This window comes from Pelophylax lessonae (assembly GCF_965119305.1).
Source record: "Pelophylax lessonae genome assembly, chromosome: 3".
Lineage (NCBI taxonomy): Eukaryota > Metazoa > Chordata > Amphibia > Anura > Ranidae > Pelophylax > Pelophylax lessonae.
The window spans coordinates 602,474,022-602,488,366 of record NC_138770.1 but is presented as its reverse complement, the minus strand read 5'-3'; the positions used below and the strand labels follow the sequence as shown (position 1 = coordinate 602,488,366).

Genomic DNA, 14,345 nt, shown 5'->3' with positions numbered 1-14,345 from the left:
AATCACACTCCACTCTGGAAGCACAGTCATCCCCAACCGTCTCCTTTGTGGAGGCACAGGCCTCCCTAATCAACCTCTTTATGGAAGCACAGTCCTCCGCATTCATCCCTTTTGTGGAGACACAGCAGATTCAACTGCCTCCATTGTGAAGCAAAGCCAACCCAACTGCCTCCATTGTATAGGCACAGCCCTCACCAAACATCTTCTTTAAGGAGACACTGCTTCCCAAAACTTCTTAAATGTAAAAGAATAGACCTCCCTAGTCCCCAACTGTCTCTTTTGTAGAAGCACGGTCCTCCCCAACCATCTCTATTGGGAAGGAACAGCTCATCCTAACCATATCCATTGAGGCACAACCCTTCCCCAATCATCTCCTTTGTGGATACACAGCCCACCCAAATGTCTCCATGGGGGGGGGGGGGCACATTCCTTCCCATCTGTCCCCATTGTGAATGTAAAACTGACGCAACCGTCTCCATCGTGGAGGCACATTTCTTCCACAACCTCTCCACTACTGAGACTCTGCCCACCCAACTATCTCCCCACTGTGAATGCACAACCCTCTCCAGCCATTTCCATTGGGGAGAGACAGTCCTTCCCAACCATCTCCACTGTGGAAGCAGTCCTCCCTCACCAACCATCTCCTTTGAGCAGACACTGTTGACCAAAAAGTACCCAAATGTAAAAGCACAGACCTCACTACTGTCTTCTGTTGTGGAAGAACAGCCCTCTCCAACCACCTCCATTGGAGAGGCACAGTCCTACTCCAACCATCTCCATTGTGAAAGCACAGCCAATGCAACCGTCTCCATTGGGAAGGCAAAGCCCTCTGCGACCATGACCACTGGGGAATAACAGTCCTCTCCAATCGTCTCCATTGGGAATGCAGAGCCACTCAACTGTTTCCATTGGGGAGGCACATTCCTCCCCCATGCTCTCCATTGTTGAGGCATAGTCTACCCCAGGGCTCAAAATTTCAAGTCCTGAGCTACTAGCCAGGCCTTAAGAGTTACTTGCCACTTGTTGCCCCACCCAAACCCTACCCTGCTCCGCCCCTAAACACGCCCTCGTAAAATATCTCATAAAATTACACTGTTAAATGTTTTATTCAGAATTAAGTTACAAAAATAAATATTAACAACAACAACAACCGAGAGAGAGAGAGGGTTCAACAGAGAGAGAGGGGGTTTGACAGAGAGACAGGGGGGGGGGGTTGACAGAGAGAGGGGGTGACAGGGAGAGAGAGGGGGCTAACACAGAGAGAGGCAACGGGGGTGACAGGGAGAGAGGAGGGCTGACACAGAGAGAGGCAAAGGGGGTGACAGGGAGAGAGAGGGGGCTGACACAGAGATAGGCAAAGGTGGTGACAGGGAGAGAGAGGGGGCTGACAGGGAGAGAGGGAAAGGGGGCTGACACGGAGAGAGGGAAAGGGGGCTGACACGGAGAGAGGGAGATGACACGAAGAGAGACGGAGGTGACATGAAGAGAGGGAGAGAGAGGGGGGTGACACTGAGGGAGAGAGAGGGGGGTGACACTGAGGGAGAGAAAGGGGGGTGACACGGAGGGAGAGAGAGGGGGGTGACACGGAGGGAGAGAGAGGGGGGTGACACGGAGGGAGAGAGAGGGGCGACAGGGAGAGTGAGAGGGGATGACAGGGAGAGTGAGAGGGGGTGACAGGGAGAGAGAGAGGGGATGAAATGGAGAGAGAGAAGGAAGGGGTGACAGAGAGAAAGAGGAGGTGACAGGGAGAGTGAGAGGGGGTGACAGGGAGAGAGAGAGGGGTGAAACGGAGAGAGAGAAAGAGAGGGGGTGACAGGGAGAGTGAGAGGGGGTGACAGGGAGAGAGAGAGAGGGGGTGACAGGGAGAGAGAGAGGGGGTGACAGGGAGAGAGAGAGGGGGTGACTGGGACAAAGGGGGGGAAGGTGACAGGGACAGAGGGGGGAAGATGACAGGGACAGAGGGGGTAAGATGACAGAGACAGAGGGGGTAAGATGACAGAGACAGAGGGGGGAAGATGGCAGGGACAGAGGGGGGAAGATGGCAGGGACAGAGGGGGGAAGATGGCAGAGACAGAGGGGGGAAGATGACAGAGACAGAGGGGGGAAGATGACAGAGACAGAGGGGGGAAGATGACAGAGACAGAGGGGGGAAGATGACAGAGACAGAGGGGGGAGATGACAGAGACAGAGGGGGGTAGATTACAGAGACAGAGGGGGGAAGATGACAGAGACAGAGGGGGGGAAGATGACAGAGACAGAGGGGGGAAGATGAAAGGGACAGAGGGGGGCAGGGACAGAGGGGGGAAGATGACAGGGACAGAGGGGGTGATGACAGGGACAGAGGGGGGGGGGGGGGGTGACCAGGTAGGGAGGAGTAAGTCCGGTCACTGTGCTCATCTTACTCACTCAGTTCACCACGTAGCTGCTGGATGCTAATGAAACTTTCAGGGAGAGAGAGAGAGAGAGAAGCGGGAGAAGGCAGAGCACATGCAGCCTCTCCCATTCCTGGAGGGGGGGGGGGGGGAGCTGCTCACTGTGCTATTAAACACACACACACTGCATTGTGACAGGGGAGGCAGGCTGAATGGAGGAGCTGCATATTCCCCCTACAGTACAGCCCGTTTCTTACTCGCCCTGCTCATCAATCCACTCGCAAAATGCGAGCAGGCGAGTGGAATTTTTGAGGGCTGGTCTACCCTAATCATATTCATCATGGAGGCGCAGGCCTGCACCACTGGCTCCACAGTGGCGGCGGGCCTTATCAGCTGTCTCCTTTGAGGGGATACTGTCTTTTTTTTTTTTTTTTTTTACATTTTATTTATTCTCTCCATAGAAAAAAGGCAAAAAAAAAAATACTTTAAAAAAACAGATAAAAAGCACAAGTATCCAAGTATTTTACTATTAACCCCTATCCATCCCCCTTCCCCTTCTACTCTGGTGCCCCCTTTATTCTTTTCGCACTCCGGTACCTCCACCCTCTCTCTATTTAGCTCCTACTCTATACAGATTTCCACATATTTTCTGTTTTTTTATTATTTGCCCAGTTTTCCCAGGTTCTAGCAAATTCTTCTATCTTGTCCTCTTCCCTGCTGCTCAGATACTCCATGTTATTTTTTAACCAATCCCATTTTTTTTTTTTGAATCACTGGTACTGCTGTATTGAGGGGTTACTTTCAATCTAATTGTCCCCAATCCTGTTTTTAGATTTAGTTTCAAATCATCATCCCTCACAATATAGTTAAAGTTTTAGGTATGTGTGACATAAGTAGAGTTAAATAAAAGGAAAATGTTTTCATAAGTAAGCCTGCTCAGTTATGAAAAAGTCATAAAATTCAGATATCTGCACTATAATAATACCAATCACGACATGTTCTTCTAAACTGAAACCCAATGACAGAGACACAACCCAGCTTGTTCTTTGAGCTTACAATCTAATATAAGCCTTTCCCAAATTAAAAGCATTGCTGGTTGCATGCAGTTTTTATTTCCTGCTCTGAAATGTCAGCTGATCCCAGGCAATCTCTCAATCTCGGCATTTTCTGCACACTGGAAAATATTTGCACTTAATGACCTCAGACTGCGGTCACAAAACCACATGGGAAACAGAACAGAGAGCCATGCAAGAACTTGGGGTGGCAAACAATGTCAATCTGCTTTTAATTTTGGTAACCAAAGGGTTACAGTGCAAAAAAAAAATCCTAAAAATGTCTTTATTCAGCTAATCTTCAGTGTAAATGTCCTTCCTTTCAAGCTCTATAAATAGACATGAGAGATTTTTTTCCTATGAAAGGCATGTAGCGCTTTCTTCCCAGGAGTCTGCTCCATGCTTTCTGCAGCCGTCTGGGCTACAAAGGAATTGCAGGAGTATTTTTCCAGTTGCCGTATACCCCGGGGGTGTGTTGTGGAAAGCCTGCCTTCCCGTATTGCTTTACACTACACTGCTTGACCTTCAGCATCCACACCCAAAACAGCTGAATGACAAAAATGACTTTGTACTGATGCTTCAAGAGGCCTTTCTGGGCCTGAACCCTGTGCAGTGATAGAAAGGGACAGACTGATTTTCAGCTGCACAGGGCCTTGAAAAGCCCCACAGAAATTCTTGTTTTAGGAACATTGTGGTATTATAAATAAAGTTCAGGACTACTCTTCTTCAAACTAATGTATCATGAGCTGTAGATAAAGTAATTTTAGCAGGGGTTCCCTGAGCATGAAAATTTCTTTCAAGGGCTAAAAAAGGTTGAGAAAGGCTGCATCCTCAGTAAAGCCACTAGTATTTAGTGAAAGGATAGGCTACATTCTCAGTGATGTCACTGGACTTCAGTGAATAGGACGGATTCTCAGTAATGTCACTGGCATCATGTGAATGGATAGGCTGCATTCTCAGTAATGTCAATGGCATCCAGTGAATGGATAGGCTGCATTCTCAGTATGTCATTGGTCTCTAGTGAACATATAGGCTGCAATCTCAGTAATGTCATCAGCATCTAGTAAATGAATAGACAATTTTTAGTGGTATCACTGGTCTCCAGTGAATGGCTAGTCTGCATTCTAAGTAAATGGACAGACTGCACTCTTAGTGAGGTCACCAGTATCTAGTAAAAGGATGGGCTATATTCTTACCAGTGGCGTAGCGTGGGGGGTGCAGGGGGGGCCGGCCGCACCGGGCGCAACATCTGGGGGGGGCGCATTGCCAGTGTCACTCGGTCTGTCTGACTCTTGACATACACAGTTCACACACTGTCTGCGGCTGCCTCCATCTTTAGGCTGGGAGATGTCCAACGTGTTTAGCAGCGAGTGAGTCAGCAGCCTGGCGCTGTCACAGAGTGGGTTTTTTTTTTATCACCTGATTAGAGTCAGAGGCTCTAATAGGCTTCAAAAAAGGGTGGACCCGGGGCGCAGAGCAGTGCTCCCCGAGCCCACCCATTGTGTGACAATAGCAAATGAAAATTCGCTATTGTCACAAAGATCCTCCTCCGGGCCAATCAGGAAGCGGGTCCGAGGCAACTAAGATTAACTAATCTAGTGGAAGAGACTCGAGTGCTAAAATCCCGCGGGTTAGGGGGTGCAAATTACTTGCCTTGCCCCGGGTGCTGACAACCCACGCTACGCCACTGATTCTTACTACTGTCCTCAGTCTCTAGAGATTATATAGGCTGCGTTCTTAAACTGGGCATAGATAAGAATCTCGGCAAGTTCAGCAGGGACCAGCCAAGATTCGAACCATCTATGGGCAGGCTGATCCATCGATCGACTTGGATACTACCAGCATGTCAGATTTTTACTTGCGATTATTTGCCAACATCTATAGCTGCTAACAGTAATCACTATGTCCCCCCCTCCCCACTGGGAGAACACAATAGTTCCAAGGGAGACATCCCCCCCATCAACACTGACTGTGTTGATGGTGGAATCCAGTGATTTTCTTTCCTGCAGCCAAAGAAAATCACACCATCTATGGCCTTAGTGATGTCACCTGTAGTTAATTAATGGATAGGCTGCATTCTCTGTATTGGCACCAGTATTTACTAAACGGATAAGCTATATTCTCAGTAATGTCAGTCAACTATTGGGTAATAATACATCTGAATAAAAAAAAGATATAAAAAAAAAAAAAAAAAGATAATTGTGTGATTTTGGCAAAAATGAAAAGGGGTTTTTCGTACAGAAATGAAAAAAAAAAAACAAAACAACTGTAGGCACTTTTGTGTGTCAGCTATCAGTAATATGGACGTAAATTCTGCGGTTACAGGTTGATTTTATTTCATCAAAGCTTACATAAGGAATAATATTACACTGTTCCTACAGCCACTGATCCTAACCCTGCAGCTGAGGATGTGTAGTAGTGGGACGCTTTATGTACTCGCAGGCTCTATACAAATATACAGTAATCCATTTTTTGTTGTATACAGTATATGAGTATTTGGACTCCCGACTCATTAGAAATCCGATCCTGGCTTTTTCTGCATCTGAATTAGCTGAACGAAGATCATTAAAATACTTTCCACAGCACCAGCGGTGGGAGCTGATTCTGGTATACCTTTGGGGGATATTAAACAGAGGAGTCGGCTAACCATGCAGAGACATACCAATACTGATTACAGCTCCATACCCAGCATGCAACAGGACAGGCCCATCATACCAGCCGAAGGTCACACACAGGTTAGCAAAGTGTTCCAAAGTTATCTACGGTAATATCACTCTCTGTGGTTTGCTGAAACAGAGGTTAAAATAAAGAGTCATTCTAACCAAAACGTTCATATTTTGGTAGATGCTGGGGAGTTAAAGTGTATGTCCAGGGAAAACTTTCTTTTTTTGTTTTGGATAGAGTGGAGAAGGGGTTACGACCCCTTTCAAAGTCATGCTGCTTTCCTGGGCTCCATTAGAGTAAGGCTCCATGTACACGGGACGCTGGAAATGGCCGTTTAGGAGCAGTTGGGCGTTTTTTTCAGAAGCCCCTGAACCCATCTACATTTTATCTTATCTGTCCATGTACACCAGGTCGTTTACAGTCATTTGCAGGCAGTTGCGTTCAGGGACTGTTTTTAGAAGGCAATTATTTGCGTTCGGACGCGTTTGTGCGTTTGAAACGCCGGGAAACACACGTTCGAACGCAAATAATTGCGATCTAAAAACAGTCCCTGAACGCGTCCGAACGCGATGACCCGCGTTTAGCGTTCGCGTTTTTCCATTTTAAAGGGGAATAATTTTTTTGACCTCTAGGAACGGTTCTAAATGCAAACGGCCGCTAAACGCCCGCTAAACGCGGGTACAAACGCCACCGAACGGACGTTTCAAACGTCCTAAAAATTCCAGCATTCAAAGGGACTGTTAACAATGTCCCATGTACATGGAGCCTTACCCTCACTTCCTACCCTATTGACAACATCTTACTGGACACAAAGTGAGTTGAATTCTCCACAAGTAACACTCCAACCCAGTGGTCTCCATATTGTGGTCCGTAGGCTGGATGTGGTCCTTTGTTTGCATTTACCCAGCCCTTGGAGCACTGTTCCCCCTACTCATATGAGGCACTATTCCTCCGTTAACACCAACAATGAGGCACTATTCCTTTTACTGACACCACCAATGAAGCAGTATTCCTTCTACTGACACCAATGATAGGGCACTATTCCTTCCAATGACAATGAGCTGTATGTGCTCCTTTGCTTGCATTTATCCAGCCCTTGGAGCACTGTTCCCCCTACTCATATGAGGCACTATTCCTCCGATAACACCAACAATGAGGCACCATTCCTTTTACTGACACCACCAATGAGGCAGTGTTCCCTCTACTGACACCAATGATAGGGCATTATTCCTTCCAATTATATAAACCAGGGGTCTCCAAACTGCGTCCTGCAGGCCGGATGTAGCCCTTTGCTTGTCATTATCCGGCCTTCGGGGCACAATTCTTTCCACTGATACAAGGCACCATTCATTTCACTGACACCATAGACAGGAAACTATTCCTCCCACTGACACCAGAGATGGGGAACGAATATTCCCACTGACACCAATTTTTGGGGCACTAATCCATCCACTGACATCAGCAATGGGGCACTATTCCTCCAACTGACACCAATGATGGGGAACTATTTCCCCCACTGACACCAATTATGTATTATTTTTTTTTTTATTCCCACTGACAATCAGGCCTACAGCTTTGTTTACTCCCAACGATGCCAGGGCATTTTCTACTGCCACTAGCTATAGTCCAGCCCGTCCCCCCTAAAATGTTAACAGCAGTAAACTGACCCTTTGTTTCAAAAGTTTGGCGATCCCTCAATATAAACGATGGGGCACTGTTCCTCCTACTGATATAGGGGACTATTCCTCCAATAAATAACACAATGAGGCTCCATTCCTTCCACTGACACCAACAATGGGCTATTATTCCTCCTACTGACACCAACGATGGGGCATAATTGCTTCCACTGACACCAACAATAAGAGCACTATTTTTCCCATTAATACCAATGGTGGGCCACTATTCTTCCTACTGACGGCAGGCGCTATGTATTTAGTTCTACTGCCACCTACCACCAAGCCTGAGACAATGTCTAATCCCACTGATGCTAGGGCATTTTCTACTCCCACAGGCCACAGTCCGGACCCCCTAAAGCCTGAAGAAGAGTAAACTGGCCCTTTGTTTAGACATTTTGGAGACCCCTGCTCTATTCAAAACTTGAAACACAAGTTTTTAAGCGGACTTAAACTAATGCCATATGAACACAGGGCATCTGCTCACCCGTTCTGAACTCCAAGCAGAATAAAAGTTGCTTAAAATGTTTCTAAAGCCACGCACTGCACATGTGTTTAGACATGTCAATCATTTGAGCATTAATGGATTCCATTGACTAGAATATTATTTTATAAAATGTTGGCAATTGCAATTTTAAGCACCTTTAGGACCCCCAAAGTCTCCCCCATAGCTAATTGAGCACAGATTGTGCTCAGTTAGGAGTTTCCCTGGCCAGCGCTGCCAGGGAATAACAGACCGCAGTTGGGACAGCAGAGCCCAGGATAAATAGCAGCGGGAGGGGGAGCATCTGCCAGTGCTTGTGGAGTAATTGGGTGGTTTTATAGGATCACTTTCACATGAAAGCACACAGTTGGCTTGATAAGTGTACAAACATGAGTGTATTTAATACCCCTGGTACCAGCTGCAGTTTACACACAACTCAGGAGGCAAACCAATCTGACAGTCTCCTCTATCTATCTGGGATTATTTTGGTTAAATTTCTGCTCTAAGTTCCTGGGTCTGCACACCTGGTGTATGGAGGGGTTCTCACCATCCCTGCAGGATTATTAATTTATTTTAAATTATGGTGAATATAACAGGATAAGATAAAACACACAAACATGGGTGGGAACACCCAAATCTCCCAGGTAGACAGGAACAGCGTTGGAAGTTCTGCCAGGGATTTCACCACCTAAGACATATAAGAAATCAGCAGGTGACTTCACCCACCCGATTCCACCTACAACTGAAATAACTTGTGTGGAGCAACACCAACATATCCAACCTGACGCAACTTGTCACGTGTCCGGAATCCATTACCTGCTATTGGAAAACCGACACATATGCATGTTCAAACTAATCAGACTGATCCCTACTGCCTGAAACAAGTCCGCATTCAAACTCCAGCTCCAAACAAAGACCTGTGTTCCCAGGCAAGATCATAATATTCGCTCTCTGAAAGAGGAATGGATCCTAATTATTCATATAATTGCTGAAGCTTGGTCAGCTCGCCAAAATAAACTGTGCTGAGGAACTGGAAGCCCACAGAGGTCCTCCGACTTCCTCAACAATTTTGCAGACACCGCTGGATTTGTATTAAAATAGCGTAAGGAAATAGGTTATCTATAAAGTAAACATCTACTGAAAAACAAAATCTGCCACAATTGGATTCTATTTACACACTGCAACCTCGCCCAGTCAGGGCAAAGACAGTTAATTAGGGCTAATTAGGATTAACGCGGCACTCCTGGATAAACAAATATTTTCAACATACAACAGATGTGCCTTTTTTTTGTTTATTTCCAATCTGTGCAGTAATCCAGTGTGACAATTTGTGCAGGAGCTTCCTGTAATAAAGACCAGTCACTGCTGCTCTCAATCCTTGTGCAGGGTAACTGGTCTGGTCTCCGCCCTCTCCTGTTTTTCTGCAGGCAGCCTGTAGTGGGTGGGGCCTGCTGGGTCCCTCCCACAGCTCTGCTCTCTGCACAGGTGTAGCACTATCCCCGTAGGGGTTGCAGATGACAAGTTTCCCCACTGCTGCACAGCCAGGCACACAACAGCTTCTGATTTCATTCTAACACAGAGAACAGTCCTTGAGCTTTGTTTTGTGTTATTAGGGGGTAATGGATAGAGATAGAAATGATGGCATGCCCAACTTGACAGTGACAAAACCAGGGACAACTACTTCACTATTTACAGCTCCAATTGATTCCTCTTTAGTAGCTAACAATCTCTGTTAGATCAGCAACAGCCCATTACAGGCTAGGAACTCTCCGTCCATTTGGAAAATAGGACAATGTGTTGTGAACTGCATCCTGGAGAATCTAGAACTCCCCTGTAGACACTGGTCCCAGCTCTACCACTGCAGGAAATGCTAGTCTACCTGGCTGCTTTTTCACCAGCCCACCTGGCTGCTCCCCTGCACTCACACGAGCAGCACACTAGAGGGTGCTACACAGGCTATGTACAGAATAGTGATGACTTTATTGCTACTATTCTTCAGATACCAAAACAGTATAATTTTCCTCTTTTCTGGATAAGACAATTTATGATTACAGAAATACTTGTATGTACTTTTAATAATAAAGAGTAATGCATGAAAATTGTGTTTACATAAAGAGAAATTAGCCAACACAGGAAATATTCTAATGCAACCAAAGTGCACAGAATGAAAAATATACTGTCACCAACTCCCTGGTCCCCTCTCACCTCGGCTCTCTTCAGCATTTCCCATTTGTTCAGGATCTTCATGGCAAACACCTTATCCGTGTGCTTCAACTTCACCACTGCAACCTGCCAGACAGACACAGTAATTCAATGGTAAAAGTTTCTTTCAATTTTTTTTTTTTTTTTATTTTGACAATTTTTGAGAATATAAAATTGAAGTATGATACATAAAGAAACATTATCACAAAATGTAAAAACTGTCAAGTCATTTTATTTGTGCTTTTTTTTTCTTAAATGCCAATCTACTTTGGGTATATTTAGACAAGACCCATACTGGAAATTGTTTTTGTTTGCCTCCTAATAAAATAAACTGATTTGCATAAAAACTGTAATAGCTGGCAAGTTTATGCCCAAGGGAGGACATAACTCCCATACATGTGCACAGGAATTCATTCATATCGGCAACAAGGCTACACATGCACAAGTGCATTCTAAAAGAGGATTGCAAACAGTTTGTTGTAGTCTATTTCTCTTCTTCAATAAAGATCTGGTCTTCTTGCTATTCTTTAAAATGTAGTTCTACTTTGTGAGAATAATAGATTGTTATGAGGACATACAGTAGAAAAGAGCCATTATGTGTATCTGTCAAGATACTGGATAGTTTCTCAGTAATCATGACATTATCTATTTGACGTTTCACCTCTAGAAAGTTAAAGCAGAACTCCAGGCCTTCACCTTCAAGTGACATTAAAGAACTCCAGGCCTTCACCTTCAAGTGACATTAAGGCCCCGTTTACATAGGGGCGACGCTACTTCGGAGCGGCCGCCACGGACTTCATAACATTGAAGTCTATGGCGGTCGCCTCCTGGTCGCCCCAAAGAAGCTCCGGACCCTTTTTCTAAGTCGGAGCGACTTGTGTCGCTCCTATTAGAACGGGTCCGCAGCTTCCCTATGGGAGGCGACCGGGACTAAAGGACATTATTTATTTTATTTTTTTAAATAAACATGTTATATTTACCTGCTCTGTGCAATAGTTTTGCACAGAACAGCCCCTATCCTCTTTTTATAGGGTCCCCCGCCGGTACTCCTGGCTCCTCCTCTTCTCTGAGAGCCCCCAGAGCAAGCCACTTGCTATGGCAGCACTTGTGCATGCTTGCTCCGAAGCCCGGCTTTGTGTATCCATAAAACACACAGAATGGGGCCCCCCCGCTACCTCCTCACTGGCTATGATTGACTAGAATGCAGGAAGGTAAAAAACCCTCAGCCTTTAGAACCACTTTGTCTTGCACAGTTGTACAAATTCCGCTCTTGTACTGAAACGGATTACTCTGATTTTACTGCACACTGTGAGCTTCTCACGTTGTGCATTAGAGGCTGCAGAAAGGCCTCGATCACACGGAGTGATTTGATCCTTGCCCCATGCAGGGCCATGTTTATCCAACTGGGGATTGCACAAGTCTTCCATGCATCCCCAATCGCGCAGTCTTACTCATGTTTATTGGGACAGAACCGCGGCTCCCAATATTACATCCATGTGTGTCCCCAAACTCACCCTTGGTGCTTTCAGGACCGTGCACATGCACAGATGTCACAATGGGAGCAGCGGCTGTGTGCATGCATCTGCTGTGTAAAAATAGTCAGCTATGGGCCTGCCAGCACAGGGATACACGGAACATCTGTGCATCACTGTGTGGATAAACATGGCCCTGCACGGGGTATGGATCAAATCATCAAATGTGAACGAGGCCTAAGTCAGACAGAGCTAGCATAATTTTCTGGCTGGAGGAAGTCCAGCATCCAACAGCTTTTTCCTCCCCTGCCTTACTGTCCTTGGGACACCCCTCATTCATTGATCTCAGATGACATGAGTATTACTTACAGTGGTCTGCATGCAATTGCAGCCTACCTATCTAGGAACATCCACTCCTTCAGACTGAGATCCACCCTTTAAAGTGGGAGGTAACTCCCATCTCTGACTTTTACCAATAGGTAAGCCTATAATAAGGCACCGTTTAGGAGATATTTACTGTACATGCAGGCAGTGATGTCACCAGTGCATGCGCTCTGAAGGAATGGACACCCGGGCCACTCCTTCAGAGTCCTGTGATGTCATCACGGCTCCAACCACTCACACAGCTGGAGTCCGCAGACCCAGAAGGAAGACCGGGTGAAGATGGAAGCGACTGCAACTGTAAAAGTTTGTCGCTGGAAGGCTTTGTTTTTCAGGTAAGTGTAACATAATGTGTTAGTATGCGAAGCATACTAGAACATTTTGACATTACCTTGCAGGGTTAAAAAAAAAAAAAATGGTGTGGTTTACTACCGCTTTAATGCATTTTGATATTTGCATAACCTCTACCAAAAGCCTGGTCAGTGTTTTGGAGCTCTTGAGAGGCGTACTGAGTCAGGGTGCTGTAATGTTTACAGTAAGCTATGTACAGCACCCTGTCAACCCCGGATGCCAGACGATCCACACATCTGCATTCACTTACTAATATCTAAGTTTTTAATGTACTTTGCCCAATAAATATTACAGTCCTTACTCAGAGGCACCTGTTTTCTCTTTGTTTTCTTACAGCACCCTGCCAGCTCTCCCACCAGCTATTATCCACCTGCAATGCACAGAGACCCATTGAGGATGTTTTGGGTCAATGCAGCATACACAAAGAACGGCCTATATTCAATGGTATAAGTAGCAGATGTATAGCCTTGGACAACCACATAGAGGACAGCATAGGTCAGTAAGAAAAAGGTCTACATGGCACAGGTTAAATCATGACTTTCACCGACTATCATGCACTGCTCATCCAAGAACTGCAAGCTTATCTTTATAGCTACTCCCGGATGTGGCCCTGTAGAGTTTACTTTGTGGCTCCTGTTTCCTTGGGAGTCTGATTCACATTTTTATTGTGGTCCAGCCTGCAAATATGTATATTTATAACATTCCACAGAAGATCCTGGAACAGAAATGGCCTAAAACCTATTAAGGACTTTATTTTTAGAAAATCATTTCATGGCCCATTCCTTTTTCACTTTGGGTTTCCTATGTGTAAAATGGATGTATATTCAGTTTAATGCCCTCATGAGAGAAAAAAATGGAGCAGCTATTGTTGACCTCTGCCTCTGAAAATGCTAGGAGACTGGCTGTCATGCTGACCCTCTTGGAAAGGGTTAGATGCTGTTGATGAAAAATATTTCCAATGCCAAAATAGAAAGTAATGCAAATTTCTGGTCTGGGTGACATTCATTTGCCTCATTTCTTATTCAGGTTACAGGAATAAATGGTGAAGAGAATTTCCACAAAGAAGTCACAAACCGCAATAAAAATCATAGAGTATCTACAGTGGATATAAAAAGTCTTCACACCCCTGTTAAAATGTCAGGTTTCTGTGATGTAACAAAGTGAGAGAAAGAAATAATTTCAGAACTTTTTCCACCTTTAGCCTGGGTTCACACATATGCGATGCAGGAACCAGCGCGATTTTAGTGCGGGTTCCGCATCGCATCTCCTCCACAGGCAGTGCACACTGCGCTCTGCGAACAGCTGCGGGTGTCGATACAAAGTTAATAACACCCCCAGATCGGTTCGCAGATCGCAGTGCGAACTATGAAGTCTGACAACCACACAGCCAGTACTTGCCAGATATTCCTGCAGCTCCTTTAATGTTGCTGTAGGCCTCTTGGCAGTTTCCCTGACCAGTTTTCTTCTCGTCTTTTCATCAATTTTGGAGGGACGTCCAGTTCTTGGTAATGTCACTGTTGTGCCATATTTTCTCTACTTGGTGATTACTGTCTTCACTGTGTTCCATGATATATCTAATGTCTTGGAAATTCTTTTGTACCCTTCTCCTGACTGATCCCTTTTAACAATGAGATCCCTCTGATGCTTTAGAAGCTCTCGGCGGACCATGGCTTTTGCTGTAGGATGCGACTAAG

General features: G+C 45.6%; 1 protein-coding gene across 5 annotated transcripts in view; it reads right to left on the bottom strand.

The window, feature by feature from the left end:
- Positions 1–14,345, bottom strand: part of CDC42BPA (CDC42 binding protein kinase alpha) — a 459,430-nt gene that overhangs the window by 281,261 nt on the left and 163,824 nt on the right. For all 5 annotated transcript variants that reach the window (XM_082251633.1, XM_082251634.1, XM_082251637.1 and 2 more), the window contains exon 3: positions 10,451–10,534. In XM_082251633.1, the coding sequence (XP_082107759.1) occupies positions 10,451–10,534 (84 nt within the window). The remainder of the gene's footprint in view (positions 1–10,450; positions 10,535–14,345) is intronic.